This window comes from Lissotriton vulgaris, chromosome 9, assembly GCF_964263255.1.
Source record: "Lissotriton vulgaris chromosome 9, aLisVul1.2, whole genome shotgun sequence".
In the NCBI taxonomy this organism is placed as follows: Eukaryota; Metazoa; Chordata; class Amphibia; order Caudata; family Salamandridae; genus Lissotriton; species Lissotriton vulgaris.
The window spans coordinates 1,202,805,411-1,202,832,258 of record NC_141697.1 but is presented as its reverse complement, the minus strand read 5'-3'; the positions used below and the strand labels follow the sequence as shown (position 1 = coordinate 1,202,832,258).

At 50.1% G+C, this 26,848-nt stretch overlaps 1 protein-coding gene across 3 annotated transcripts in view; it reads left to right on the top strand.

Moving 5' to 3' along the window:
• Window positions 1-26,848, top strand: part of PLXNA1 (plexin A1) — a 569,446-nt gene that overhangs the window by 287,970 nt on the left and 254,628 nt on the right. For all 3 annotated transcript variants that reach the window (XM_086939278.1, XM_086939276.1, XM_086939277.1), the window contains exon 4: window positions 7,144-7,284. In XM_086939278.1, the coding sequence (XP_086795404.1) occupies window positions 7,144-7,284 (141 nt within the window). The remainder of the gene's footprint in view (window positions 1-7,143; window positions 7,285-26,848) is intronic.

Genomic DNA, 26,848 nt, shown 5'->3' with positions numbered 1-26,848 from the left:
GTAATTTCAGTGCAGCGCTATACAAATACTTTTTGGTTGATTTACCAGGTGGAGCGCTCTGGTGGCTGCTACTGAGATGGCCATGTGCCCATTTCAGCCTTCCAATAAGCAGGCGCTGCAGTAAAGCAGTCAAACTGGTTCCCTGGGTGACGGGGTTAGCACCAAAGCAGATGTCTGGCGTGCGTGATTGGTTTGGTCCACGTACTACCGCTGCGGCCATCTTTGTGGTGGCGGCCCTTGGCTTCGCCTTTGCAGTTCCACCAGCCTAGCTGACCTGCTGCTGCTCTCGAGCTCACATCCCACACCCTGCCAGCATAGTCTGGTGTTTGTCCCACATGAATGATAATGAAAAGTCATTGGCCTGCTCTTTTTTTTAGGTCGAGCATGAGCAGCGTTGCTCTGCGAAGAGCTGTGGTAGTTCAGTACGGAGATAAGCTTCGCCCACTCCCCCACCCTTATTTTTCATTGGCTTGTTTTTGTCCTATGTAAATGGTGCCTTCTGATGCATTATGAGGCTTGTTAGTTCCTCCTTAGTACAGTCATTGTATCCTCCCATGGCTACTGGCCCCTTTACTTGGATGTTACACGGGGCGTGTCCTATTTCCTGTATTGCATTTCTCCATTAGGCGGAGGACGTGCTACGCTTTCATTTAGCGGCCATACCCTCTTTCACTTTTGAAATAGCCTAGATAATGCTCCAGCAGGGGCGGCGGGTGCGCGGAATGCCAGTGGTGGACTGCTTCCTCTCCTCGGCCGGGCTGGAACGGAGTTGGGGGGGCTGCAGACGAGAAACCGCTGCTTACATGTTTTGTGCCTTATACCCTCCCTACCGTTGTCCGTGCCTTCTCTCCTCCCCAGGGCACAAGTCGTAAAAAAAAAAGTAGGGGGGGCGCTGTCTCCGGAAGTGACGTCACAACAGGAAGTGACGTCACGAAAGCTGCCGAGCTCCTCGTCCCAGAGGGGCCAAAGAGTGAAGTCCAGCTGTTTGGCAGGGGGGGACGGTGTCCCCCCTGTAAAATAAGTGGGCGGACACCGTCCACCCGCGTGGTACCCCGACTCGAGCCCTGCTCCTCCTCCACCCCCCTGCCTGCCTTCCCGTTGTCCGTGCCTCCCCGCCCTCCTGATGTCCGTGGCTTCTCACGCCCCCGCCCTTCCGCCCTCCCTACCGTTGTCCGTGATGCCAAGCTGCAAAACATTTGCAATGCAATTGGTCTTGCGTAAATTGGAGATCTATTGCATTGCAAATGCTTGTTTCCCAAGCTGGTGCCTCTGCACCCTTCTATGGCCAGTGTGCACGCCCCCTGAAGTGAGGGCTGCCTTGCTCATCCTTTCTCCTAAGCTAATAAAACAGGTCGTGTTTCCCCCTTTTCTATTGTTTAATAACCGTGGTCCTGTCCCCCCACCCTCCCCGGCAGACTCCCCGGGGTGCCGAGGCCGCGTGTTGGCGAGGCGGCTGCGGGCTGTATTAGGCGCGCAGGATATTGCATTATCCGGAAGATGTGTTTGTGGTCTGGGGGTGTCAATTGTGTTATGGAATTATCCGGTGAGGATGTGGCCTCCCGGCTCTTGTCCTCGTTACCGGGGGTCATTTAATTCGGTTACAGCGCCATGATGTAGCGGGAGTGTATTTAGCAGCGCTTAACACGATTTTCATCCTGGGAGGAATGGACCAGGGCTGCAAGTTCAGACGCCATTGGGGACACCTTTTCGTGAACCTTCGGTGAACCCGCCGTCTAATGCAGAGAGGGAGGTTCACGGACAGCGCTCCGGTGCTCACAGCTGTCTCTCCAGAGAGCGAGGATCACTGACAGCTCTCTGATGCTCACAGCTGTCTCTCCGGAGTCACCCCGGATCTAATCACCTCTGTCTGGAGGCATGGGAGACCCTTTCAGATCTGATCACCTCTGGAAGCATGAGCGTCCGAGACACCCTGCCGGGTCAGATTGCACTTTGTCTGGAGGCATGAGAGGCAAAGAGACGCTTCCGGATCAGATCAGCTCAGGAGGCATAAGAGGCAGAGACACCCCCCCAGAATCTGAATACCTCTGGAAGCATGAGAGGCAGGGACCCCCTGCATGCATTGACTGCAAAAGAGTTTCATCGAGACCCTCTCGTAGGCTTGGTAATTTGAGCTGCGTTTGAGTGAGCAGCCACTAGGAGGCGCTAACAGAATTCATTCATGCAGGGACATCTCCAAAGGCAGAATGTGACCTTAAAATAATCCCTGGTCCTTCTTTTGTCTCCTCTGTATACAGACCCTTGTGGTCCAGCGTCATCCTTGTGTTTTCACTACTGTTATCCCGAGTCTTTCTCATGTGCCCCCTTCATCCAGATAACACGAACTCTGGTTGTCATTGCTCTTCCTATGAATATGTCTCATATCGCCGATTGTGCGCCAAAGGCAAGCCCGTCTGTGCCCCTCCGCGCCTGGACCGCACCCAGCGCCAGAACCCCTGGCCCCCGCAGATTCCAGCCTACCCGCCGAACGTACGACGGTGCCACCTTCAACGCACTCCACACCGGCCAGAGCCCCGGCTGCTACCAAGCCACCCCGAGACGCACCCACGGACCCTTCACCTGCCGAACCTGCAAGTTCACCTGCCTCCGGACCCGCACGTCACCTGCAAAACCGACCACCAGCAGCAACCACCTGAAGTGCATCCTGCTCAACACCAGCTCCGTCCACAGACACGCCATAGAACTCTGGAACCTGCTCGACACCATATCTCCAGACGTCGCCTTCCGCACGGAAACCTGGATGAACGCCTCCTCAGCGCCCAACATCGCCATCCCGGTCGGCTACAAGATCACCCGGAGGGACCGCGTTAACCAGACCGGAGGAGGCATCGCCATAGTCCACAAAAATACCATCCGCATCACGACCAACACAGACAACACCCTCACAGCCGCCGAACACCTGCACTTCCAGATCCACACCGACCCCAATCAATCAATCAAGACCACCCTCAGAGGCACCCTCATCTACAGACCCCCTGGACCTCGCACACACTTCAGCAAAGACATCGCAGACTTCCTCAGCCCGCACGCCCTCCCCTCTGCCGACTACATCCTCCTAGGGGACCTCAACTTCCACCTGGAGAACAACAATGACAGCAACACCACCACACTGCTGGACAACCTCGCCAACCTCGGACTCAAGCAACTGGTGACAACCCCCACCCACTACGCCGGACTCACGCTTGACCCAGTCTTCTCATCCAGCAAGTACATCTCCTTCAGTCACGCCACTGGACTTCACTGGACAGACCACAGCTGCGTCCACTTCAGCTTCCGAAAGACCACGACTCACCACCACCCCCAACAGGGTCCCCGCAGGAGCTGGAACAAGATCACCTCCGATCAGCTCACCACATCCCTGACCCAGATCACCCCCGCAAGATCAACGGACCCCAGCCGAGCAGCCAACAACCTCACACAGTGGATCACCATCTGCGCAGATGACCTGGCTCCACTGAAGACCGCCCCAGCAGGCCCGGCAGCAAGAGAGTCCCCTGGTTCACCGACGAACTCAAAAGCTCTAAGAGGAACTGCCGTACCCTTGAGAGAGCCTGGCGCAACGACCCGACTACAGACAATATGACCACCCTCAAGCACGCCACCCGCAAACACCACCAGCTTAACCACACCACCAAGAAGACCGCATTCAAGGAACATCTAGACAACAACGCCCACAACAGCAAGGAGCTCTTTAGCATCGTCAAAGAGCTCTCCAACCTGAGCGCCGGAAACAACAACATCACCCCCTCGCAAGACCTCTGCAACGCACTTGCATTGTTCTTCCACAGCAAGATCGCAGACATACACAGCAGCTTCAGCACACAGCCCACGTACCCTACCACTGAAAAGATGCCCCCCACCACCACCCTCCACGCCTGGACCCGGTCAGCACAGAAGACACCATCCGCACGATGAACAGCATCCACACCGGACCACCAACCGACCCTTGCTCCCACCACGTCTTCAACACGGCCGACTCCGTCATCGCACCACATCTCCGGGACATCAACTGCTCCTTCAACACCGCCACCTTCCCGGAGAGCTGGCAGCATGCCGAACTCGGCGCCCTACTGAAGAAACCAACAGCGGACCCCACCGACCTCAAAAACTACCGCCCCGTCTCGCTCCTCCCTTTTCCTGCCAAAGTCATTGAGAAGACCCTCAACAGACAGCTGGCGGCCTTCCTCGAGACTAATGGATCCCACGACCACTCGCAATCCAGTTTCCGAGCCAACCACAGCACTGAGACAGCCCTCATCGCAGCCACTGACGACATCCGAGCTCTACTCGACAACGGGGAAACAGCAGCCCTCATCCTCCTGGACCTCTCCGCAGCGTTCGACACTGTCTGTCACCACACCCTAGTGCAGCGCCTCAACAACGTCGGAATCCAAGAGAAGGCACTGGAGTGAATCATCTCGTTCCTCCCCGGAAGAACCCAGAGAGTCCGCCTCCCCCCGTTCAGATCCGAGGCCACCGAAGTCATCTGCGGCGTACCACAAGGATCATCTCTCTGCCCCACCCTCTTCAAGATCTACATGAGCCCCCTCGCGGCCATCGCACTCCAACACAACCTCAACATCATCTCCTACGCCGACGACACCCAGCTGAACCAACCTACACGAAGGGATGAAAGACGTAGCCGAGTGGATGAAGAACAGCCGCCTGAAACTCAATTCAGACAAGACGGAAGTCTTCATCCTGGGATCATCACCCTCCGCATGGGACGACTCCTGGTAGCCCCCTGCCCAGCGCACCCAAACCAACGGACCACGCGCGCAACCTGGGCTTCATCCTGGATTCCTCCCTCTCGATGACCAGACAAGTCAACGCCGTCTCTTCGTCATGCTTCAACATCCTACGCATGCTCCGAAAGATCTCCCGATGGATACCCACCGAAACCAGGAAGACTGTCACCCAGGCACTCGTCACCAGCCGACTGGACTACGGAAACACCCTCTACACCGGAACCACAGCCAAACTGCAGAAAAGACTCCAACGCATCCAGAACGCCTCAGCACGACTCATCCTGGACATCCCCGGACACCTGAGAGACCTACGCTGGCTCCCCGTCAGCAAGAGGATCACGTTCAGACTCCTCACCCACGCACACAAGGCCTCCACGACCTGGGCCCCAAGTACCTCAACAACCACCTGACCTTCTACACTCCCACTCGGGGGGGGTTTTGTCACCTACACCGTCCGGGTCATCTTCATTCATTCACCAGTGGAGACCAAGACACTGGATGAATCGAAACCACAGTCCGGGGTCTGCACATAGCGTCAGAAGGAGATGTTATTGCCAGGCGCAGCGCTATACAGACACTGTTGTAACCCCTCTACACTGTCCTGGGGCGTCAGAGCACTGCTCCAGAGCAGCCCCCCCTTGTACAGTCAGCAGCCGTGTGATATGTCGGCTCGAGGGCTCTTCACCCCACGACGTCTCGGATGTCAGGCCCGGTTCACGGTGCAGCTTGCGGTGGCGTCTCGGGTACCACGGCGCGTATCCTGCGACGTCGAGGGCTCTAATATGAAGCATTTCTAATTACTTCTGAACAGAACTCCACTCGAGGGGGATCCGGCCTTGGTAAACATGTTTTCTTCCTTTGATCACTGATAAACGCGCTCCCAGCGCCTGCCATTGGATGCAGGCGAAGGTGCTACATATTGCATGGCGTTGCCGTGGCAACCGCGCCCCATCCCCTCGGGCGGATGCAGAGCGTGGTGTCAGCATGGCACGCCGTGGCAGCTTTACTGCCTTAACTTTAAGAGCTCTATGGGCGATGGAAGCCGTATCACACCAGACTATTGAGCGCGCCCGCCAGGGCACGTGCAGAGCGCATGCGTGAGATTTGTCTAAGCCACGCACGTCCAGCCTAGGTCGAGGGGAGACAGGCCCACGCCAGATTTTCAGGCTATGGGTGTGAGATGAATGAAATTGCATTAAAGAAGCGCTTACTACCCGTGACGAGGCGTCAAAGCGCTTTTTTCAGGGAGTAACACGCTGCTCCGGAACTCAGAGGATTAGTGGTGAATTAGTATATGGAGATATGAAATACATTTCGAGCGGTGGACATGCGAGTTTATTCGGATTGAAAAGGTATAGTTTAAAAACGCCACACAATTTAAGTGCAGCCTATTTGCACACAGGTTATTCTGAAAATCGGGCATGGATGTGGCCCAACTGGACATTTGTTGGACACCCCAGCTCGAAGCATTAAATTAGAGGCCACTAATTGTGTGCGGCTCCAAATAAAATTAACATCGAAATGATATTGGTTGGCCTTCTTCTGAGAGGATTGTGAACATTGTTCTCATGAACAGCTCGTTAATATGTAAATAACATGTACATGTGGAAGCCTACAATGTAGATGGTGTCTGTTGTAGGGCAGTAACCCAGTTGTCGATACTTAGATGCCCTGTTTTAAACTCTGGTTTCCGCGAACTCTAGATTTGTATGGGAAGACAAGATTGTGTGATTTTAGCAGATTTTGGCATCTGTTGGTTTAAAAAGGAAAACAAGCTTGCTTGTAAATATATATCAGTTGGTCTAGCAATACATATTTATATAGACGTCTATAGTACAGGGAAATGTTTATATGGGTCATGGGGCACACCTCAGCTGCACAATATCCTCAACCACTTAAGAAGAACGTTGTACTCTTGATCTATGCATTTCCTTGTGAATGTCGGCCTCGTGTACACATTTAGCTGTATATTGACACACCTTATTTGTTTGTAACTTCCTGAAATTAGCGATTGATCACCTTCAGGAAAAGTATGGAGGGATAACTATGCTGCTAATGCCTACAGGCATTTTTAATCTTTTATTGCACTGAAATGATTTATATTTTTTATATATATATATTTTTTTAAAATGTCTATGCTGCCCGTTGCTCCTGTCTTTTATATTGCCTAAAGACATTTTGTACTTGTGAAATATCCGAACTGTTTTTTTTATTGTTTGTTGAGGAATTGTGCTTTTATGATTGTAATGTTTACAATCGAATAAAGATATTTGAATTGAATTGAATATATTGACACAATGCATGGTTATAAATCTGTATATAATGAACTTTTCTCCGTCATACATGTCTCTAATGTGTGCTTTCTTATTACTCCCAGATCCTGGTGAATTTGTCGAACCCCAGGGAGCCTCAGACCATGCAGTATGAGAATGTGGTGGTGCACGAGGGCAGCCCCATCCTCCGCGACCTGGTGCTAAGCCCCGATCGCCAGTACCTGTACGCCATGACGGATAAGCAGGTAGGCACCGGGGCCCTGCCCAGAAGTCATGCGTCGACCAGATCTTTGGAAGGGGTGGTGGTGTGGTTTACGCTCTGGTGTTCGAAGACTTCAGACCAGGGGGGCGCCTAGTCGACAGCCAAAGCCAGAGATGACGTAAGGTTAGCGGTGGTGTAGACTGACGTGGTGTTAATTCACCATAGTGCAAGGGGCTTCGGAAGGCCCATCACAAACAACCTTTGCCCGTACAATGACATCATGGGAAGTGACATATGCCCTTTGACTCTGACAGCATCACAGTAAGTTACCATCACTTTCTGGATAGACATCTAGTGAGGGTCTGTTAGATAAGGGTACACTTATTGAAGACTCCTAGAGGGGGATTAATTTTCTTGAGTGGACAAACACTAGTGGTGATTGTGCACCATCTCAGTATGTGATCCCTGTAGTACTGATACGTGCGCTTAAGTCAAAAAGCCTGGAAATAAAATGCAAAGTGAAATAAGACTTTTTTACGCTAACAAAAACCCATCAAGGACTGTATCAGCGTTTGGGGCACAGGTGCACCAGGGTAGCACTTCTAGAAGACGAACAAGGCAATCCATGACCACGTCACACTTATGTACACACATGCACAGGATCTCTTGCTTCAGAAGTAGAGAGAGCACACCCCACATCAATGCAAGGGGGGCCTGCTGCTGAAAGTTTATCAGATACCCTAAAACTGTAGGCGATGGCAGGACGAACCTCCTAATATATGGTGGGGAGAGGGCAGATAGCAGCTTGTAGTACTCTGGGCATAACACTAGATGGCGACAAAGTGCATTGCATGTGAAGCTACAGCAGAACAAGCGCTAAAGCGGTGATTATAATAAAGGATCTCTGTTTTCAGTTTTTACTGTTTTTTTACAGTTGAATACAGATAGAAAACATTCATTTTTTTGTTTGTATTTATTTTTAAATGTGGAAATTGGTTTGCTTTTTGAGTAATTCTAAATACTGTCTGCCATGACTACCAGTCCAATAGATGTGTGGATTGATAGATAAGGGGGTTAAAAAAAAAGGAATTTTAGTGAAGAGGCTTTTACAGCAGTAGATACACAAGGCTGATATTGTAATTTGCATGTTTTCATATAAGTGCAATGATTTAACTTCAGCGGGTGTTCCTAGCACTGAAACCTGGCAGACATTCAAGTAGGAGTGCATATTTATTGGTTAAATATATGGGGAAATATACTAATTTCAGCTTAATTTTTCCACAAAAAAGCCCAAAATATGGATAAATACAGATAAAATTAGCAAAAAAATGAATATGGATAAATACAGACAGAAATGGCAAAAAAAAAAATACCATAAAACCGGGAGCCCTAGTTATAATGAAACATTAGCTTAAGAGCGATGTGCTGTCAATCAAAGAAGAGGCATTGAAAACCAGCTCCATTACTGTGTTGACTTATCCCTCCCCACCACCCCCCCGGCCAACAGAAGGAGAATTTTGAAGCAATGGGCAAAGAAAATATTTTTTTTAAAGACACCATGTGAAAAAACATGAGCAGACCACCACCTACGACAGACAGGAGCTGTCGGCACACATTTCAACAAGCAAACTGTACAAGCAAATTCATTCAAATTGAATGCAAAGCTGAGGGAAATGTGTGGTCGGGAAAATGTATCCTTTTTCTCTCTCTCTGACTTTGGGGAGTGTCCAAGTCCAGAAATGATGAAGCAGTTAATGCATCGCAGGCCCCCATAGTTTACATGCTTGTTCATATGTTTCATATGTGTGTATGTACGTAGGATAAAGAAGGGGCAAGTAGAACCTGTTACCGTACTGACTGGGCCCCTACAAAAAGGAGTAAGCATTTGAATAACCCTTATTAGATAGTCAGTGCTACTATTGATGTAGGTGTCCAGAGTCCAGCTGCTCCACTGGGAAGTTACTCAGCAGACTGGCAGGGCTGGGGCAGCGACATGATTTCCGCCCACCACTTGGTTTGAAATAAATCACCCACATCTGGCTACCTAAGGCCTACTGAGTGTCTGATGGCACTTTTCTGGATCCAGCGACTCAGAGCTGCAGACCTTGCAGAATCCATATTCTCCATGCGGCCACTTCAGACCTGGCCATCAGATGCAGTGGTCTGTGGCCGGTGTAAGCCCAGAATCCTTCCCGTTCAGGGCTCCGCTGTGAAACATTGAATCTCAGAAGAGGAGTGAAGGATCATGGGAGGATGAAGGCAAAGACTACACCGTGGTGCTTTTTGATTCAAGTCACCATCCATTTCCCCCTAAAATAGTCCATGTGGTCGCGCGCCTGCTGTGAATAGTTGCATTTTACCTGCAGGTCCTGTATCTTAGTCCTACCAAGATGGACTTCTACTTTTGGGAATCCTGCTCTGTAATTAAGTGCTGTCGCACTGTGGGTTTTAATAAGTGACAATTTGCTTTGTTTTCTGCACAATTTCCCAAGTAACATAAGTATTTTAAAGCTGACGCAGAGGTGCAGGATAGGAGTATTGTGTGGTATTAACAAGACCTTTGAACTGGAGACTGGAGTTGAAATGAGTGCTTAGAAGCAATACAGCTCCCTGCTTAAGCGATGGAAATGCATTACATTATTAGAAAGCCCCATCGCCCAGCGTCGCGGCCGCCACTTGCAGTTGTCTGCCTCTCTCCAGACCTCTCTGCCATCTCTCTCTGCTGTTTACCCTTGGAGTGTTTTACTCTCAAGGCTGAATAACATCTATTAACAGGTATTTAAATGAGAAATAATATTCCCCTGCTGCGACTGATTGAGGTCTCTGAGAAAATGAAGGCAGAAGTCGCCTGCGCGTGGACTCTGGCCCGAGAGCCCAGAGTAACTAAAAATAATAAAATCATGCCAGTCATTTCATTTCTGGTAAGTAGCTGCTTGCCGTATTCATCATTTCCTCAGCAAGCCGCTGACGGGGCTGTCAAAAGCCTCTCGCCGTAATTGCCTCCTTCTCATTACCCTCCACGAGCAGCGCACGCGGGCAACTTGACCTTCGAACCGGCATCAACGCCGGCAGCATCACTGTTGTCGCCAGGCAGGGCATCATTGGATGGCACAGGATAGAAGGAGACCCTGGGGCAGGTACGGGCGCTAAACGCCCTCCACACCGGGATCAACAAGCAACTCACTAGAAGACTACAAACCATCCAGAACTCGGCCGCCAGACTCATCCTCAACCTTTTGAACGGAACTCTCATCACACCACGCCTCCGGGAACTACCCTGGCTCCTGATGCACAAACGTGCTTAATTAAAACTCTTCACACACACATTCAAGGCACTAGACTACTCGGGCCTCATCTACTTGAACAGTCTCATCTCCTTCCACCATCCACTCAGAGACCGCCACTCCTCAGGGCACCGACTCACACATCCCACACATACATTGAATTACATCAGGAGGACTATTTTTTTCATCACTCTTAAAGTGTGGAACAACTTCCCACTACGCATCAGAGCCTCTTACTTTCTTCTTGAGTCCCGCATGAAGCTGAAAACCCGGCTTTTCAATTAGCAAACCTACAATAGGGCAGGGCTGGCGCACACACCTGCTCAGCACCAGGATACCCTCGCAGGTGAAAGTGCGCTCTACTAATATACATAACAAGCCGCAGGGTGTGTCCAGGATGGAGACCGAGCTGGTAGAGTTGCGAAGGATCCAGTTTGTTGAGTTCTCAAGAGCCAGCGACTTTTGCATCAATGAGGTGGTCCGCGAGGAGCGCCTCTCCCATGATGTGCAGGAACTGTAGACAATTGGGTGAACCGAGAGCACCTTGATGGTGTCGCGCACTCTTGAGACTTTCCCCAGATCTTTACAGTTTTAGGTACCCCCAGTGGTATTGAATGTATCTGAGGGTATTTGTGGGCTGTATGTCCAACAAGGTGAAGCCGCTGTACATCATTGCATAGAACGAGATAGAGCAATCAAAGCTATATTCCGATGGATGTTAATCGACTCTTCAGTGTCTTGCGGTGAGGACTAGCGTAGGGATATTCAAGAGCAGAGATGCTTGAGACCGGATCTTCAACTGAAGATAAATTGATGTCTCAAGGAGAACAGTCTTAGGCTAGATATTGTTTGAAGAGAAAAGTTTATTTTGTTCCCGAAAGATCAGTAAGGATTCAACGGTTCTTCTTTTCTGAATATGCATTTTATATTTTGTATATGAGTAGGATTGTGTTGGCTTTCGTGGCTCACTGGGATTGGCTGATCGAGGAGACGAGCCTTGTTCATGGGAGACAGTTCACAGATGGATGCCAATTCAAATTTAAGAATTATTAAGCACTCACAAAATATGACTACCACACCAGTGTTATTTATTGGGAAGACGTAACACTTTATTAAACACCATAAACTGATTTTAGGGTACAAAGTTGAGAGAAATGGTGGTAGTCTTCAGACCTACCATTCATGAGATGTGATGTGAGCAGATGCACCTTTTTCAGGTACAATCAGGATTCTGAGGACTGCGTCTTGATTCTGTTGGACTTTGGCTGACTCCCTCTTACCATTAGGTGCTCACAAGATTTTAGGGTCGTGTAGCTTGGGCCACACTGGTGCTAACCGTCTAGGAACAATGGTTCTGAGTTAAGGTGGAACAAATCTTGAAAAGAGTGGGGTAGTTTTGTTCCAACCCAAAAACACTTGTAATCCTAATGCTTGCCCTCTGCAGTCTGATGGTGTCTTTTTAGTCTCAATGGATGCTTGGGCCCACGGTTAAGGTGGGTAAATGCACCCACCAATGTGGATAGAACCTGAGGTGCAGACTGGTGAAAGGGGTGGCCCTCGCTTTCCGTAAGGAGGAAGTAGATTGAAACCACGAGTCAAAACAGATGGGGTTGTGGAGGAGGGCAAGAAAATGGGTACATTTAAAAACAATACGTAGGAAGTGAGAATAATGGATTAAAATGAAGGCAGCAGAAGGTAGGAAGGGTGGCCATAGAAGCGCGAGGAACGCGGAGTTTAAAGTCAGATGGAAACCAAGAGAAGCTGTCGGGTTATTGGGGGTGAGCTATAAATGGAGGAGGACCAGAGGAGAGCAATAGCTGAAGTGTGAAAGGAGTGACGAAGATGAGGATTCTGGATGCACGAAAGTGACGGGCGTCCGGATTCTGATGAGGTTGTTGTGTCTGAAAGAACAGGGCAACAGAGGAGATGGGAGAAAAGAGATGAAACAGGCACGTGAGGTTTGCAGGCAGTAAAAGGCAGAAGAAAGAACCTGGTGAAAGGTGCTTAATTTGAGGTGGGGTGGGGGCATACACTGCTTGCTCAGCCCTGCACATGATTTTCACTTTGCACCAGGGCATTGAGAGTGCACCTGTGGGGTTGCTGTGTGATGGCTGTAGAAATGTGCCGTCCTTAGCTTGGCACCTCTCTCCGGCATTCAGGATGTCGTGGGTTTGGCACCGGGCTGTGCCAATGCAGCTTGCATCATTGGCGGGTGCCAGGGCATGTTTTCTCTCATGGCAGCCTTGTACCGAAGCAGCCCCCTGTTGGCACAGACAGGCCTTGCCCTCCTCAACGACAATGGCTCAGTAATGACCCCCGGCTGCCATCCTTGCGCGCTAGGTCTCGCCGCCCCCTTCCGGCAGATGTGCCAGGGAGGGCACTAGTCGTGGAGCGCCGTGCAAGTGCTGAGCGCCTCGGCTGAGCACCAACCAGCCCGCCCACATCGAGGACCAGGCTTCGAAATAGAGTCCAAAGACTGATTGTCCTTCCGCACTCGTTGCGGATCCATCCGCCCTTCAGGCTGCAGTAAGAAGCCCTCAGCCCGGCCATTCGGAGCAATTACTTGTAATCACCCCTTTGAGAGCTCCTGGAAGCGAGCCGGTGTTCTATAGGCGCTCGGCCTCGGTGCCAGGAGCTGGGTTTTTCATACGAAGAGAGCTCTCAGGCTAGAAATTAATTTCTTAAATTCAGAGGGTCCCTAAAATATATACTTCAATCTGGTGTACCCTGTCACTCCAAGTAATGCCCTGACCTGAGTCTGGGTAACAGGAGCTGTGCAATCCAAAATAGTTTGGATTTTCTCTTGGAGACTCAGTGGACTAAAGCAGCCACTGCAGGGGCCTGTGTTCGACCTCATGATCCTCGGTTCAAATCCCGGCGGGTCTACTCAGCCTTTCATCCATTTGAGGTCAATAAAATGAGTACCATTGAGTTGGGTAACAACAAACATCTGTTATTCAGCGCCAGGACACCTTCGGGTAATCGTGCGCTTTAAAAATATACCTGTTATGTTATGTTATGGAGTGGCTGTACATGGTCCCCACCTACCAGGTGGCCCAGGTACACCACAGAACTCTGCCCTATTTGGCACTTGCTTGCCTTAATAGTTAGGCCTGCCTGCTGCATGGCCTGAAGCACTTCCCTTAGGTGGTTTAAGTGACACCCCCCCCCCCCCACCCCGCCCCAGGTAGAACTGTAAACCGCTATATCATCCAGGTAAGCTGCACTTAACTATTCCAACCCAGACAAGACCCTTTTCACCAACCTTTGGAAGGTGGCAGGTGCATTCTTTAATCCAAAGGGCATTACCTTGAACTGATAATGTCCCTCTGGTGTGGAGAATGCTGACCTCTCCTTTGCTCCATCAGTGAGGGCAATCTGCCAGTAACCTGAAGTCAAATCAAAAATACTCTGGTACTTAGCAGCCCCTAGCCTATCAATGAGCTCATCATCTCTAGGTATAGGGTGAGCGTCCGTCTTTGTGACTGCATTCAAACCTCTGTAGTCCACACAGATCCTTAACTCCTTGGGTCCCCCCTGAGGATTAGGTTTAGGTACCAGTGCCACTGGACTGGCCCATGGACTCTGGGACGGTTCAATTACCCCCAGCATTTTAGCAACCTCATCTTTAATGCTGGCTCTGACATGGTCAGACAACCTGTACAGTTTATTGTTGACAGGTAGGCTGTCACCAGTGTCCATGTGGTGCACACACCACTCAGTGATGCCTGGGGTCAGAGAGAACAGGCTTGCAAAGTGCTCCAGCACCTGCTTACAGTCTCTGTGCTGCTGATCTGTCAACTTGGGAGAGAGCACAACTCCCTCCACTGACCCATCTTTCACATCCACTCCTCGCTCCTGCCTCGAGAGGTCGCTCCCCTGCCTGCTTGCTGCTGAAAGGCGGTATCGTACTGCAAAGCTGCTTTTGACGAAGTGTTGCTCATTTATTTATTTATTTAAACAGCGCCAGAACTCCATAGCGTTTCAGTGTTGTTTACTTATCTATTTACATAGCGCAAGGATTCTATAGCGTTTCAGCTGAGCCGCCCTCGCCCCTCCCCCCTCCACTTTCCATATATGACAGGAGTTCCCGCGTGCAGCGTTCACGCGCAGCGTTCGCGCCCAACCCGCGCCGAAGGTGCGCCAAAGGTAAGCCCGTCTACGCCCGTCCGCGCCTGGACCGCGCCCAGCGCCAGACCCCCTGCCCCTCGCGCTGCCCAACCCTCCCGCATTACCTACGATGCCGCCACCCTCCTAGCCCTTAACCCCGGCCGCTCCCCCACCTGCGTCCAAGCCGCTCCTGGACACACCCATGGACCTTTCTCCTGCTACTCCTGCAAATTCAGCGGCACCGACAACATCTCCGCTACGACCACACCACAGACTCCCGACCCCAACCACCTACAATGCATCCTTCTCAACACCCGCTCGGTCCACAGACACGCCATCGACCTATGGAATCTACTAGACACCATTTCTCCAGACATCGCCTTCCTAACGGAAACATGGATGAACGCTTCCTCCGCACCAGACATCACCATTGCCATCCCTGAAGACTATAAGATCACTCGCAAAGACCGTACCAGCCACACAGGAGGAGGAATCGCTATCGTCCATAAGAAATCAATCCGCATCTCAACCAACTCTGACGCCAACCTCGCCAACTCCGAACACCTTCACTTCCAGATCCACATCGACCCCAAAACCACACTCAGAGGCACCCTCCTCTACAGACCACCAGGACCCCGCGCAAAATTCAGTGAAGACATCACGGACTTCATCACTTCATCACTCCACACGCGCTCCCCTCCAAAGACTACATCCTTCTGGGAGACCTCAACTTTCACCTTGAAAAGATCAACGACCGCAACACCACCACCCTCTTGGACAACCTCGCCAACCTCGGACTTAAACAACTAGTCACTTCCCCCACCCACATCGCAGGTCACACACTCGACCCCATTTTCACCTCCAGCAATCATGTCTCCTTCAGCCACACTACGGAGCTCCTCTGGACTGACCACAGCTGCGTTCACTTCACCTACAACAAGCCAAAACCCACCAACCACCTCCAACCAACTCTGCAAAGAAACTGGAACAAAATCACCACCGACCAGATCTCCGCATCGCTCCTTCTAAACACCCCAGCCCACTCTTCTAACCCAAACCAAGCCGCCGCCAACCTCACCCTATGGTTATCCAACACTGCCGACACCTTAGCACCACTGAAAAAACGTCAAAGCAAACCTGGCAGCAAGAATGCCTCATGGTTCAACGATGATCTTAAGAAGTCCAAGAAACTCTGCCGCTCCCTTGAAAAGGCCTGGAAAAAAGACCCAACCACTAGCACCAAGGACGCCTTCAAAAACGCCACCCGCACTCACCACCAACTAATCCGAAAGGCCAAGAAAACAGCATTCAAGGATCGACTTGACGACAACGCCCACAACAGCAAGGAACTTTTCAACATCGTCAAGGAATTTTCCAATCCCTCGGCCAACTCCAACGACATCACCCCCTCTCAAGCCCTCTGCGACTCCCTAGCCTCATTCTTCCACAACAAGATTGCAGACATCCACAACAGCTTCGACATCCAACCCCGAGACCAACCCACCCAACCATTTGCTGAACATTCTCCCCCCGTGAACACCCTTAACGACTGGAACCCAATCTCCACCGAGGACACCATCCGCCTGATGAACTCCATCCACTCAGGATCCCCCACAGACCCATGTCCTTATCACATCTTCAACAAAGCAGACTCCGTCATAGCACCGTGCCTCCGAGACGTCATCAACTGCTCCTTCAACTCCGCCACCTTCCCGGAAGACTGGAAACACGCTGAACTCACCGCCCTTCTGAAAAAACCCACAGCGGACCCCACCGAACTCAAAAATTACCGCCCCATTTCGCTCCTTCCATTCCCGGCCAAAGTCATCGAGAAAGCTGTCAACAACCAGCTCGCCGCTTTCCTCGAAGCCAACAAATCCCTCGACTCCGAGCAATCTGGCTTCCGAGCAAAACACAGCACTGAGACCACCCTCATCGCAGCAACAGACGACATTCGAACTCTACTGGACAATGGAGACACAGTCGCCCTCATCCTCCTCGACCTCTCTGCAGCATTCGACACAGTCTGCCACAGCACCCTTTTACAACGCCTCAATAACATCGGAATACAAGTAAAAGCACTTGAATGGATCACCTCGTTCCTCATCGGAAGAACCCAGAGAGTCCGCCTTCCACCATTCAAGTCCGAGGCCACTGAAGTCATCTGTGGCGTACCGCAAGGATCCTCACTCAGCCCCACCCTCTTCAACGTATACATGAGCCCCCTCGCGGCCATCGCCCGCCAACACAACCTCAACATCATCTCTTACGCGGATGACACTCAACTAATCCTTTCTCTCACCAATGATCCCAGCACCGCCAAAACCAACCTACACGAAGGAATGAAAGAAGTTGCCGAATGGGTGAAACAAAGCCGTCTGAAACTGAACTCAGACAAAACAGAAGTCCTCATCTTAGGTACATCCCCCCTCTGCATGGGACGACTCTTGGTGGCCGGAAGCCCTTGGAAAAGCACCCATCCCGACAGACCACGCACGGAACCTAGGCGTCATCCTGGATTCTTCACTCTCAATGAACAGACAAGTCAGCGCCGTATCCTCATCCTGCTTCAACATTCTTCGCATGCTCAAAAAAACATTCCGCTGGATCCCCACCGAAACAAGGAAAACAGTCACCCATGCTCTAGTCACAAGCCGACTGGACTACGGAAACACCCTCTACGCAGGTACTACCGCTAAACTCCAGAAGAAACTCCAACGAATCCAAAACGCCTCAGCCAGGATCATATTAGACATCCCACGCAACGAACACATCTCTGGTCACCTGAAAGACCTCCACTGGCTACCCGTCAATAAGAGAATCACTTTCCGACTGCTAACCCACGCACACAAATCACTCTATGACATCGGACCCGAATGCCTCAACTCACGACTGTCCTTCTACACCCCCTCCCGCCAACTACGTTCCTCCAGCCATGCCCTCGCCACTGTACCTCGCATCAATAAGACCACCATGGGAGGCAGATCCTTCTCATACCTGGCTGCTAAAACATGGAACTCACTCCCCGCTTACCTTCGCCTTACCCAGAACCACCTAGCATTCAGAAAGCAACTTAAAACGTGGATATTTGACAAGTAATCCTCCTCCCCTTTCTAAGCGCCTTGAGACCCTCTGGGTATGCAGTGCGCTATATAAATTCTCTGACTTGACTTGACATTAGTGGAGAGGCAGTCGGGCATAGGCTCAGTTTCCTCCTCCACACCCTCATCAGTGGCCAGTAACATGGTCAGGTCTGCCCTGTCATGGTGGGGTTTCAATCTATTCACATGCAGGACCCTGTGAGGGCTCCTGGGGGTGCTAAGGTCAACCAAATAGGTAACCTCACCTTTCTTTTCTAAGATCGGATAGGACCCACTCCACTTGTCAGGGAGGGGGCGTTGGCAGCCACAGGCTCCAACACCCACACCAACTGTCCTGGAGTATACTCAGGCCTACTAGCCTTTTTATCATACCAGTGCTTCATGAGCTCCTGGCTGGCCTCCAGTTTCCTGTAGGTGTTCTGTCTTTGTAAGCTGGGAGTCGTGTGCTATGGTATTTATGGGGCGCTTTGCATAGCTCTTCGTAGGCGAAGGTGCCTCTCAGTCTCTTCCAAGTTAAACTGTTGACAAAACCTACACTCTCTTGGTTATGGCTTGAGCAGCCAGGTTTTTATACTCGGTTGTCTCTGATGAAGAGTGTGTTTTGTATTTTTCTCTGCTGTGAGGTTCTCTGCATTATTCGTTTTTTCCCCAGTGCTATCTGTGGCTTTTAAGCACTTAGTGATATTCTAGGAGTATCTCCCCAGCACACTGTGCACCTCTGCCTTGGCGTAGGTGAGCGTCTTGCCCAAGGCCACACATGGCGTACGTAGCCTTGCTTGTCACCAGAGGTGTGTACGGAACTTCTTTACGGCAAGCTTCAGTCTGAATGTCTGCCAGATTTCCTGCTTTTCAGGCACCACTGGTTTTAAAGGTTCATGTTGGCCACAATGAAGGACACAGACTACTGACCCAGAAGCATTAACAAGCTCATTGTCTGGCGTGTCCTGTTTATCTACACTGGGCAAACATCCGCCAACCTAAGGAAATGCCTTTCTGTGAAGTCTGTCCTATTCATATGTCACAGCTGCAAAAATAAGAAAACCATGTTCTCTGCGTAGTCACTTTTTAGGTCTAGCTGAAGAGACCCAAGTCTCGGGAAAGACCTTTTGATACAATTGCATATGAAAGATGCTCCGGTTGCCCCTTTCATTCCATCTGCATTTTGCTGGCCAATGTATGCTTTGCTAGCGCGGTGCCAGAAAAGGGCGTGTTTAGCATGGGAGAACTACAGGGAGCAGAAATAAGTGCAGTGTGATTTAAATGGAGGTTGTAGTGTAGCCCTTGGGAAACTGTGCAGTCTCACGCTATTTAATCGTGTGTAGACCCGTAATCCCTTATTCAAGCACGTACAATATCTTGTGCACAGCCACAAATGTGATATTCCTTGTACTGTACTGTCACCTTAGCATGCTATATTCTGCTTACTACCACCAGCTCACAAGAGGTAGCTTGTGTACGTCCATCATTCCATATGTTTCTTGTGTCGATTTGCCAGACCACGTTATATTGCCTATAAAGTCACCAGCCCATACAATAGTCATTGGACCTCATGTGATATTGCGTTTATACCGAAAAGGCCATACTATGTGCATTGTACACCTACCAGCCTATGTGATATAGTCTACAGCAACCAGTCCACACTACATTGACTGTGCAGCCATACGCCAGTGGGATATTGAGCTTAGTCCAATAAGCCCATGGAATATTGTTTGTACAGTCGCCAGATGAATTGTACCAGGCCATGTGATATTGTCTGCATAACCACCAGCTCGTATTTTAGCCATTCTACAGACACTAGACCATGTTATATTATGTGTATAGCCACAAGCTCACAATTTATCAATTCTACCATCCCATATGATATTGTGTGTATACCCACAAGTCCATTCTACACCCATCGTGCACCTGCCAGCACTTGTGAAGTGTATAGCCGCAAGCCCATTCTATAGCCCTTGTGCACCTGTCAGCATCTGCGATGGTTTGTATACAGCTACCAACCCTTACTATATTCATTGTACCAGCTCATGTGATATTGTGTGTATAGCCACAAGCCTATGTGCTCTTGTGTCTACAGCAACCGGTTCATATTACATTGATTGCACAGTAAACTGCTAATGGAATATTGTGCTTATAACCACTATAACATGGTTATTGATTGGGCAATCACCAGCCCTCAATATATCCACTGTACCAAGCCCTGTGAAATTGTGTGTATAGCCACAGGCCCATACTCTATCTGTGATACATCCACCAGCCGTGTAAAGGTCATACCCACAAGCCCATGAGGTAGCCCTTGTACCCCTGTCTGCCTCCGTGATATTTTGTGTGCAGCAACCAGCCCAGGCAATGTCCACTGTGCATCTAACCGCTAATGCACTATTTTTTTTGTCTGTCTGTCTGTGGCTTCCATCCATAGTATATTTGTTGTACAGCCACTAGTCTGTAGTATAGACGCTGTACGATCACCAGCCCATACCGTGTGCATAGTCACAAGGCCATACTATATCCATGGTACCACCGTCCGCCAAAGAATATAGTGCGTGTAGTCACTGTTGCATATTATATTCATTGTACAGACCCAAGTGTCAGTGACATTGTGTTGGCACCGACATAACTGCATTATAAAGGCATCAGCCCATCCTAATAGCCATGATTCAGAAAAGGGGGTGGTGATGAACAGAGTGTCAGAATTAAGCAGACCACTCTTACCCAGTCCAAAGATCAGGGCTTGATCCATCACCGTTATTTATCTCACTGCACCATCCCAGCTCAGAACCTGGCTATATGCAAATCAGTCTGTCCCTGGCCCAGTGCATCATGGGAACAGGGCAGACTAAACTACCAAGCCAATTCTTCACCAGAGAGGAGACAAGCTACCGGGGACCGGTTTCTGGCATTTCAACCCATCATGCACTGGGACAGGAACAGACTAATTTGCATACAGCCAGGTTCTGAAACTGGGATGGTGCAGTGAGCTAAAAAACGGTGTTGGATCTAGCCCTGATCTCTTGACTGGGTGAGAGTATTCTGTTTAATTCAGAGACTCTGTCCCTCACCACCCCTTGTTGTAAATATTTTTGTCCACCCTAAGCGTGGAAGGGTATACTCAGATGTGAGTCCCTTGCTCATTGCACCATCAGGATTCAAGCAAGCCGGGCCGAAGAGGCTGAAATGCCAGAAACCGGTCCCCGGTAGCTTGTTTCCTTCCCAGTGTAAGAATTGGCTTTTGTAGTTTGGTTTGCCCTGTTCCCATCATGCACTGGGAAAGGAACAGACTAATTTGCATACAGCCAGGTTCTGAAACTGGGATGGTGCAGTGAGCTAAAAAACGGTGTTGGATCTAGCCCTGATCTCTTGACTGGGTGAGAGTATTCTGTTTAATTCAGAGACTCTGTCCCTCACCACCCCTTGTTGTAAATATTTTTGTCCACCCTAAGCGTGGAAGGGTATACTCAGATGTGAGTCCCTTGCTCATTGCACCATCAGGATTCAAGCAAGCCGGGCCGAAGAGGCTGAAATGCCAGAAACCGGTCCCCGGTAGCTTGTTTCCTTCCCAGTGTAAGAATTGGCTTTTGTAGTTTGGTTTGCCCTGTTCCCATCATGCACTGGGACAGGAACAGACTAATTTGCATACAGCCAGGTTCTGAAACTGGGATGGTGCAGTGAGCTAAAAAACGGTGTTGGATCTAGCCCTGATCTCTTGACTGGGTGAGAGTATTCTGTTTAATTCAGAGACTCTGTCCCTCACCACCCCTTGTTGTAAATATTTTTGTCCACCCTAAGCGTGGAAGGGTATACTCAGATGTGAGTCCCTTGCTCATTGCACCATCAGGATTCAAGCAAGCCGGGCCGAAGAGGCTGAAATGCCAGAAACCGGTCCCCGGTAGCTTGTTTCCTTCCCAGTGTAAGAATTGGCTTTTGTAGTTTGGTTTGCCCTGTTCCCATCATGCACTGGGACAGGAACAGACTAATTTGCATACAGCCAGGTTCTGAAACTGGGATGGTGCAGTGAGCTAAAAAACGGTGTTGGATCTAGCCCTGATCTCTTGACTGGGTGAGAGTATTCTGTTTAATTCAGAGACTCTGTCCCTCACCACCCCTTGTTGTAAATACATCCTAATAGCCATTGCAGAACTACCAGGCTATGTGATATTGTGTGTACATACCAACCATTACTAATAGCTGCTGTACATCCCATAAAATATTGTGTATAACAGCTCGGTTCCATACTAGAGTGTTGTATTGAGCTATTTAGAGTTATACGCAGGGCTTCATGCTTTATCAATGAATGTGTAACTGTTCAAGCGGTTTGTGTCCAGGGAAGTTCCTCATTCCATATAGCCATTGTACAGCCACTTGCCTATGTGAGATTGTGTCTACGGGCCCCATATGATACTGTCATTTGTAAAGCCACAGCCCATGCTATATCCATCTTATAGCCACCAGCCCATATTATACCCACACGCCCATACCATATCAATGTTCTGGCCAGCAGTCCATACTATATCCTTCTATCCACCAGCCCATACTATATCCCTGTTATAGCCACCAGCCATGTGATATTTCTGTTATAGCCACCAACCCATGTGATGTCATGTGCAGCCTCCAGTGCGAGTGGCGTCTCGTGTCTCCCTACAGCAACGCAGGACTCACGTGCCTTGCCCCCCCCCCTCTTCCCTTGGTCCCCCCTCTTCCCTTGTAGTAAACGCGGACCGGACACGTTCAGATTCCCCTGTGTGGGGTCGCTGGGACCTCCAGCCTCGCTCGGGATCACCGGCGGAGAGAAGCTGCGTCAGGACTACGTCCCACCCGGCGTCGACAGTCGGTGCAGCCAATAGAGCAGCATGCCCTCTGACCCCTGGCGCCCGCCGCCGCGCGAGGATGCGGTTGCTAGGCGAGGGCAGCAGGATACTGTGATGGATGCGCGTCTGCAGCGCCGGGTCCTGATGCTGATGAGGGAGGGTTGGTGGGCTGGAGGTGGGAGCAGGGGCTCTGCTCAGCCACGCGCAGCGAGGCGCGTGTCATGCTGAGCCGGGGTGAGATGGTGGACCCCCAGCTGGTGAGATGTGGACCCCGGCGGGTGGGCTCGGACATATCTGCCTGGGCCCCGTGGGGCGGGAATCTTTAAGTTACTCGCGCTCATTTAGTCCAGGGTTTTCGTTCTGTGACCCGTATCCATGATGTTATAAGTGAATAAATAGAACTACAAGACCCAGAATGCAAAGTTTAACTTGACCGGAGTGAACTATCTCTTCTAAAACAGAGAGCTCAGCATTCCACTGAGATTCCCTTCTCGGGCTTACCCAGTCCCAGCCACCTCGGACCCACATTCCTTGGCAGCAGTATTCGTGAACCAAACAATCCAAATGATCAAAATAAGTTTTTCACAGTTGAAACAAGCACTTGCTTTGACCCCATGCTTATTAAGTGTGCCCTTTCTTCCACACCCTTTTAATCCTCTCCTTCTGCTAGCTTTCAAAGGATATATATAGCTTTCTATTCCTCAATTTTACAACGTTCAACTAAGCAAGGCCCATTGCTGCAGCTTTTTACCGATGTTTGTAAATTCTTGCAACTCTCAAGCGTACATATGTGTGCGATTCTGGTACAGAAAGCCTTCAAGGCGTTCTCAAGGGAAGCAAGGGGCGAACGCGCGTGGTAAGCCATACATATGACACATCTTCATGGAAGGGAAGCTTGTCTCAGTACTCTGAAGGTTTGCGATCAAGGGCCTATGGCATGGAAGAGAAGCTTCTCCTCGGTGAACGTGCGAACTCCCCACCTGTGGCGTCAAACAAAAACTTTCCCCATCTCTTGGTCTCCCCTCATCAGAAGGAAGCTTGAACTCATTCTGAACGTGTGGGACTCTTGACCTATCTTCATAAAGGGAAACTTTTGTAACTCTTGAATATACAGCAGCCATGTCATGTCATCGTAGAAGGGAGCTTGAGTAGGAGGAGTTATGGGTGTCATGGAAGAGAAGCTTGGGTAACTCTGAAGGTATTGGTGTCGTGTCCTATCCTCATGGAGGGGAAGCTTTGCTTATCCCTCAGAAGGTTTAGGAGTCCTGTTCGATCCTCATGGAGAGGAAGGTTGGGTAAATCTGACGTGTCCTGTTTAGTCTTCATGGAGGAGAAGCTTGGCTTAACACATAATATTTGAGAATCGTGGCCTAGCATCATGGAGGGGAAGCGCTACTTAACTCTCAGAAGGTGCGGCAGGGGCCCTGTCCTAATAGAGGGAAGCTTGGCTTAACTTTCTGAAGATATCAGATTCATGGGCAGTCTTCATGGAAGATTTGCTAGGGCAGCGCTGACATTGTAGGAGTCTTGTCCTCTTCTCAGGAAACGCAGGCTTGGGTAGCTCTCGAAAGTGCAAGATTCCTGGTCTGTTGTCATGGTTGGGAAGCTTGGCATAACTGTAGGAAGATGTGGGGGTCGTGGCCTGTGGCATTGATGGGGCGCGTGGGTACCTCCTGGATGTATGATGGTAGAAGTCGCATCACATGCTCGTCAGTCCTGTGACATCACAGGAAGCGATGTCCGATGATGCTGGGCAGTGTGTGTGTGTGTGTTTGATTTTTAAGCCATCTTAATTGACAGCTGGCTAATACAGACTGACCGCGAGACAGAGTTTCCACTCCTGACTCTAAACTTTGTCACAAGAGGTGCATAGAGCCAGTGGGAGGAACTGCTGCGCCGAAGAGGTGCTCCTCTTTACAGCAATAATGCTGGGACGTGGTATATTCCGATATTCTTCATTTTTTATACCGAAAACTGTTAAAATGTGCTTGTGCTTTGAAGCACCAATGGACGCTGTAAGTGCTTTAAACGTCACAGGAACACACTTCCCCGTGACTTGCCATCGGTCGACCTGTGACACCCCAGCGAGCTCACGTCATCGCTCGATGCCCAGGAGCGCATATCCCAGAACAATGCTCATTAAACTTATATTTTTGGGAGACACAAACCGTGCCCCCTCCTCCAAGATCTGTGCGCCTAGAGGCCATCTGCCCCTAGCAAGGATGTAGCTGGAGGGAGAAAGCGTCACAATACCCCCTCTCTTGTACCAAGACCTTTTAATTCTTTCGAAAGCGATGCAAATGTCAGAGTTGTATGTACAATCTCTTATTAGATTTGGCAAATAATTCGCTTTGTAGTCTGCACCACATCTAAGGTCAGTATGTTCAATTTTTTCACCGCCTTATTTGATTTGGACGGCGTCCTTTGGCCGCGTGGTTAGCGCCTACTGGCTCTTGGCACTACGAACGCGGCGCTTTGATATTTTTTCCACTCCGCGCCATTTTGAAGGCATCTGTTCCTGCTGCGCCTGCTGCTTGTTCGGGGTCCCCCTGGGCTCGCCGAGGAGGCCCGCGTCCTTCCAGGTGCAGCACGTGCTGAAGTTGGCACCCGGACGCCATTCTGCGCCACCACCTCCTTGGCACGGGTCCGGGGGTCTTTGGCGCGGGGTTTCCAGGTCCCCCCCGGTGGGTTTGGATTCCGCCAAGCACGAGAATGATAGCATATGGGCCTTCGCGAGCAGTGCATGTAATCGGAGCCTCAAAGCCAGTGAGAGCTGATCGGGTTAACGCACCTGCTGCTGCCGAGATCTTTGTCCAGCACGCGCATCGCACAGGCTGGAAGCCCTGGATGCTGGCTCACACGTTCATCGTTTCAGCGTTGAATATTGAGCAGTATTGCGTCTGGTAATAGAGCACTTATTTACAGAGCTTCGAGGCTGGCAGCGGGGACTCATTTAAAAATACAGTATCAGTGAGCGGTGCAGACAGACTGCAGGGAGGCTCCCGCTGCGGATGGAAAACGCATAGCAACGCCCTGCAGCAACGCTCCAAGTGGAAGTTTCCTAAAAGTCACCAGCCCTTTTCTTTACTACTTCTACAGAACAAAAATAATGCCCACAGGTTCCCTATAGTCCAGGTTTAACCTTTTTTTTTCTCTTCTGTAGCAGTCCAATTCCTTATGCTCAAAAAAGAAGTTTGGTTACACACGACCACATTCCCTATATGGCTTTATATATTCTATTGTTATTGAATGGAATGTGCATTCCATTCCCAGTGCATATATGTTTCGGGATTAGAATATTTTTTGTGGTCTTGGATTTGTTAAAGATGAAGTGATGGGGTGCTGAGGTGGTGGTCTCCCAATGTTTGCATGAGCCAGAAATTCACAAGCACCTGCTCTCGTACTAAAAGCGTGACCTTGGCGTTTAATCTAGAGGCTGTGATTGTGTTTCGTTATTGACAAGTGTGCGGTAGAGTTGAAAGCTTGCTCCTTTGCATGTATCTGAAACTTCCAAGTGTTTCCATTTTCCTGGTGGCTTCATGCTTGTGACTTTGTATTTTCGAGTTTGGCCTTACTGTTCACCAATTTACGGATTGCTGTTTCTCGTTGAGGGTGCGGTGAGCAAGTTCCAAGATGGCCTCCTTTAATGGCGGGTTTAACCATTGTTGGCCATGATCAGTCCTCTGTTTGTAGGAATTAATGTTTCCCAACCTTTGTAGACCATTTGTAAGTCGTCAAGTTGGTTCAGACATTGATGACCAGCATTGTGCATCCAATTGATGGATGGCTTTGTTTTGTAACCACCAACTGCTATCATCTCCATCCATTGGTAGATATCCCTGTGGTCTAACCGTAGATGCCCTCATGAGCCGGCCATTTGTGTAAATCACTGTAATGTGTCATTTTTCACCAGCAGCCATCTGTGCGTAGTCATGGCTATAACCCAGCCATTCGTCCTCGTCGTTTGTTCGCTATTGGTGGATGTCTTTGTGGCGCTACCTTTGATGGACGTCGTCTGGCCGATGTGTGTGCGCATCCCTCTAGGGCAGCCATTGTTTGCCTTCATCCAGCGTCCATCGGTAGACATCTTTGTGTTCCCATCATTAGTGAGCCATTTATTGACGTCATTGTGCTGCAAACTTGGCAGCCATTTTTGTCGTCCTTTGGTGGGTGTCAGATTCACCATGAATCAGCCATTCAAGACTGCCTTTGGCCGTGACCGCCTTTGGCCAGCCATCGGGGAACATCTTGGTGAAGCAACCATTGATGGGAATCGCCAGTAAGCTCTTGGGGGGCCCCCTGCGAGGTCC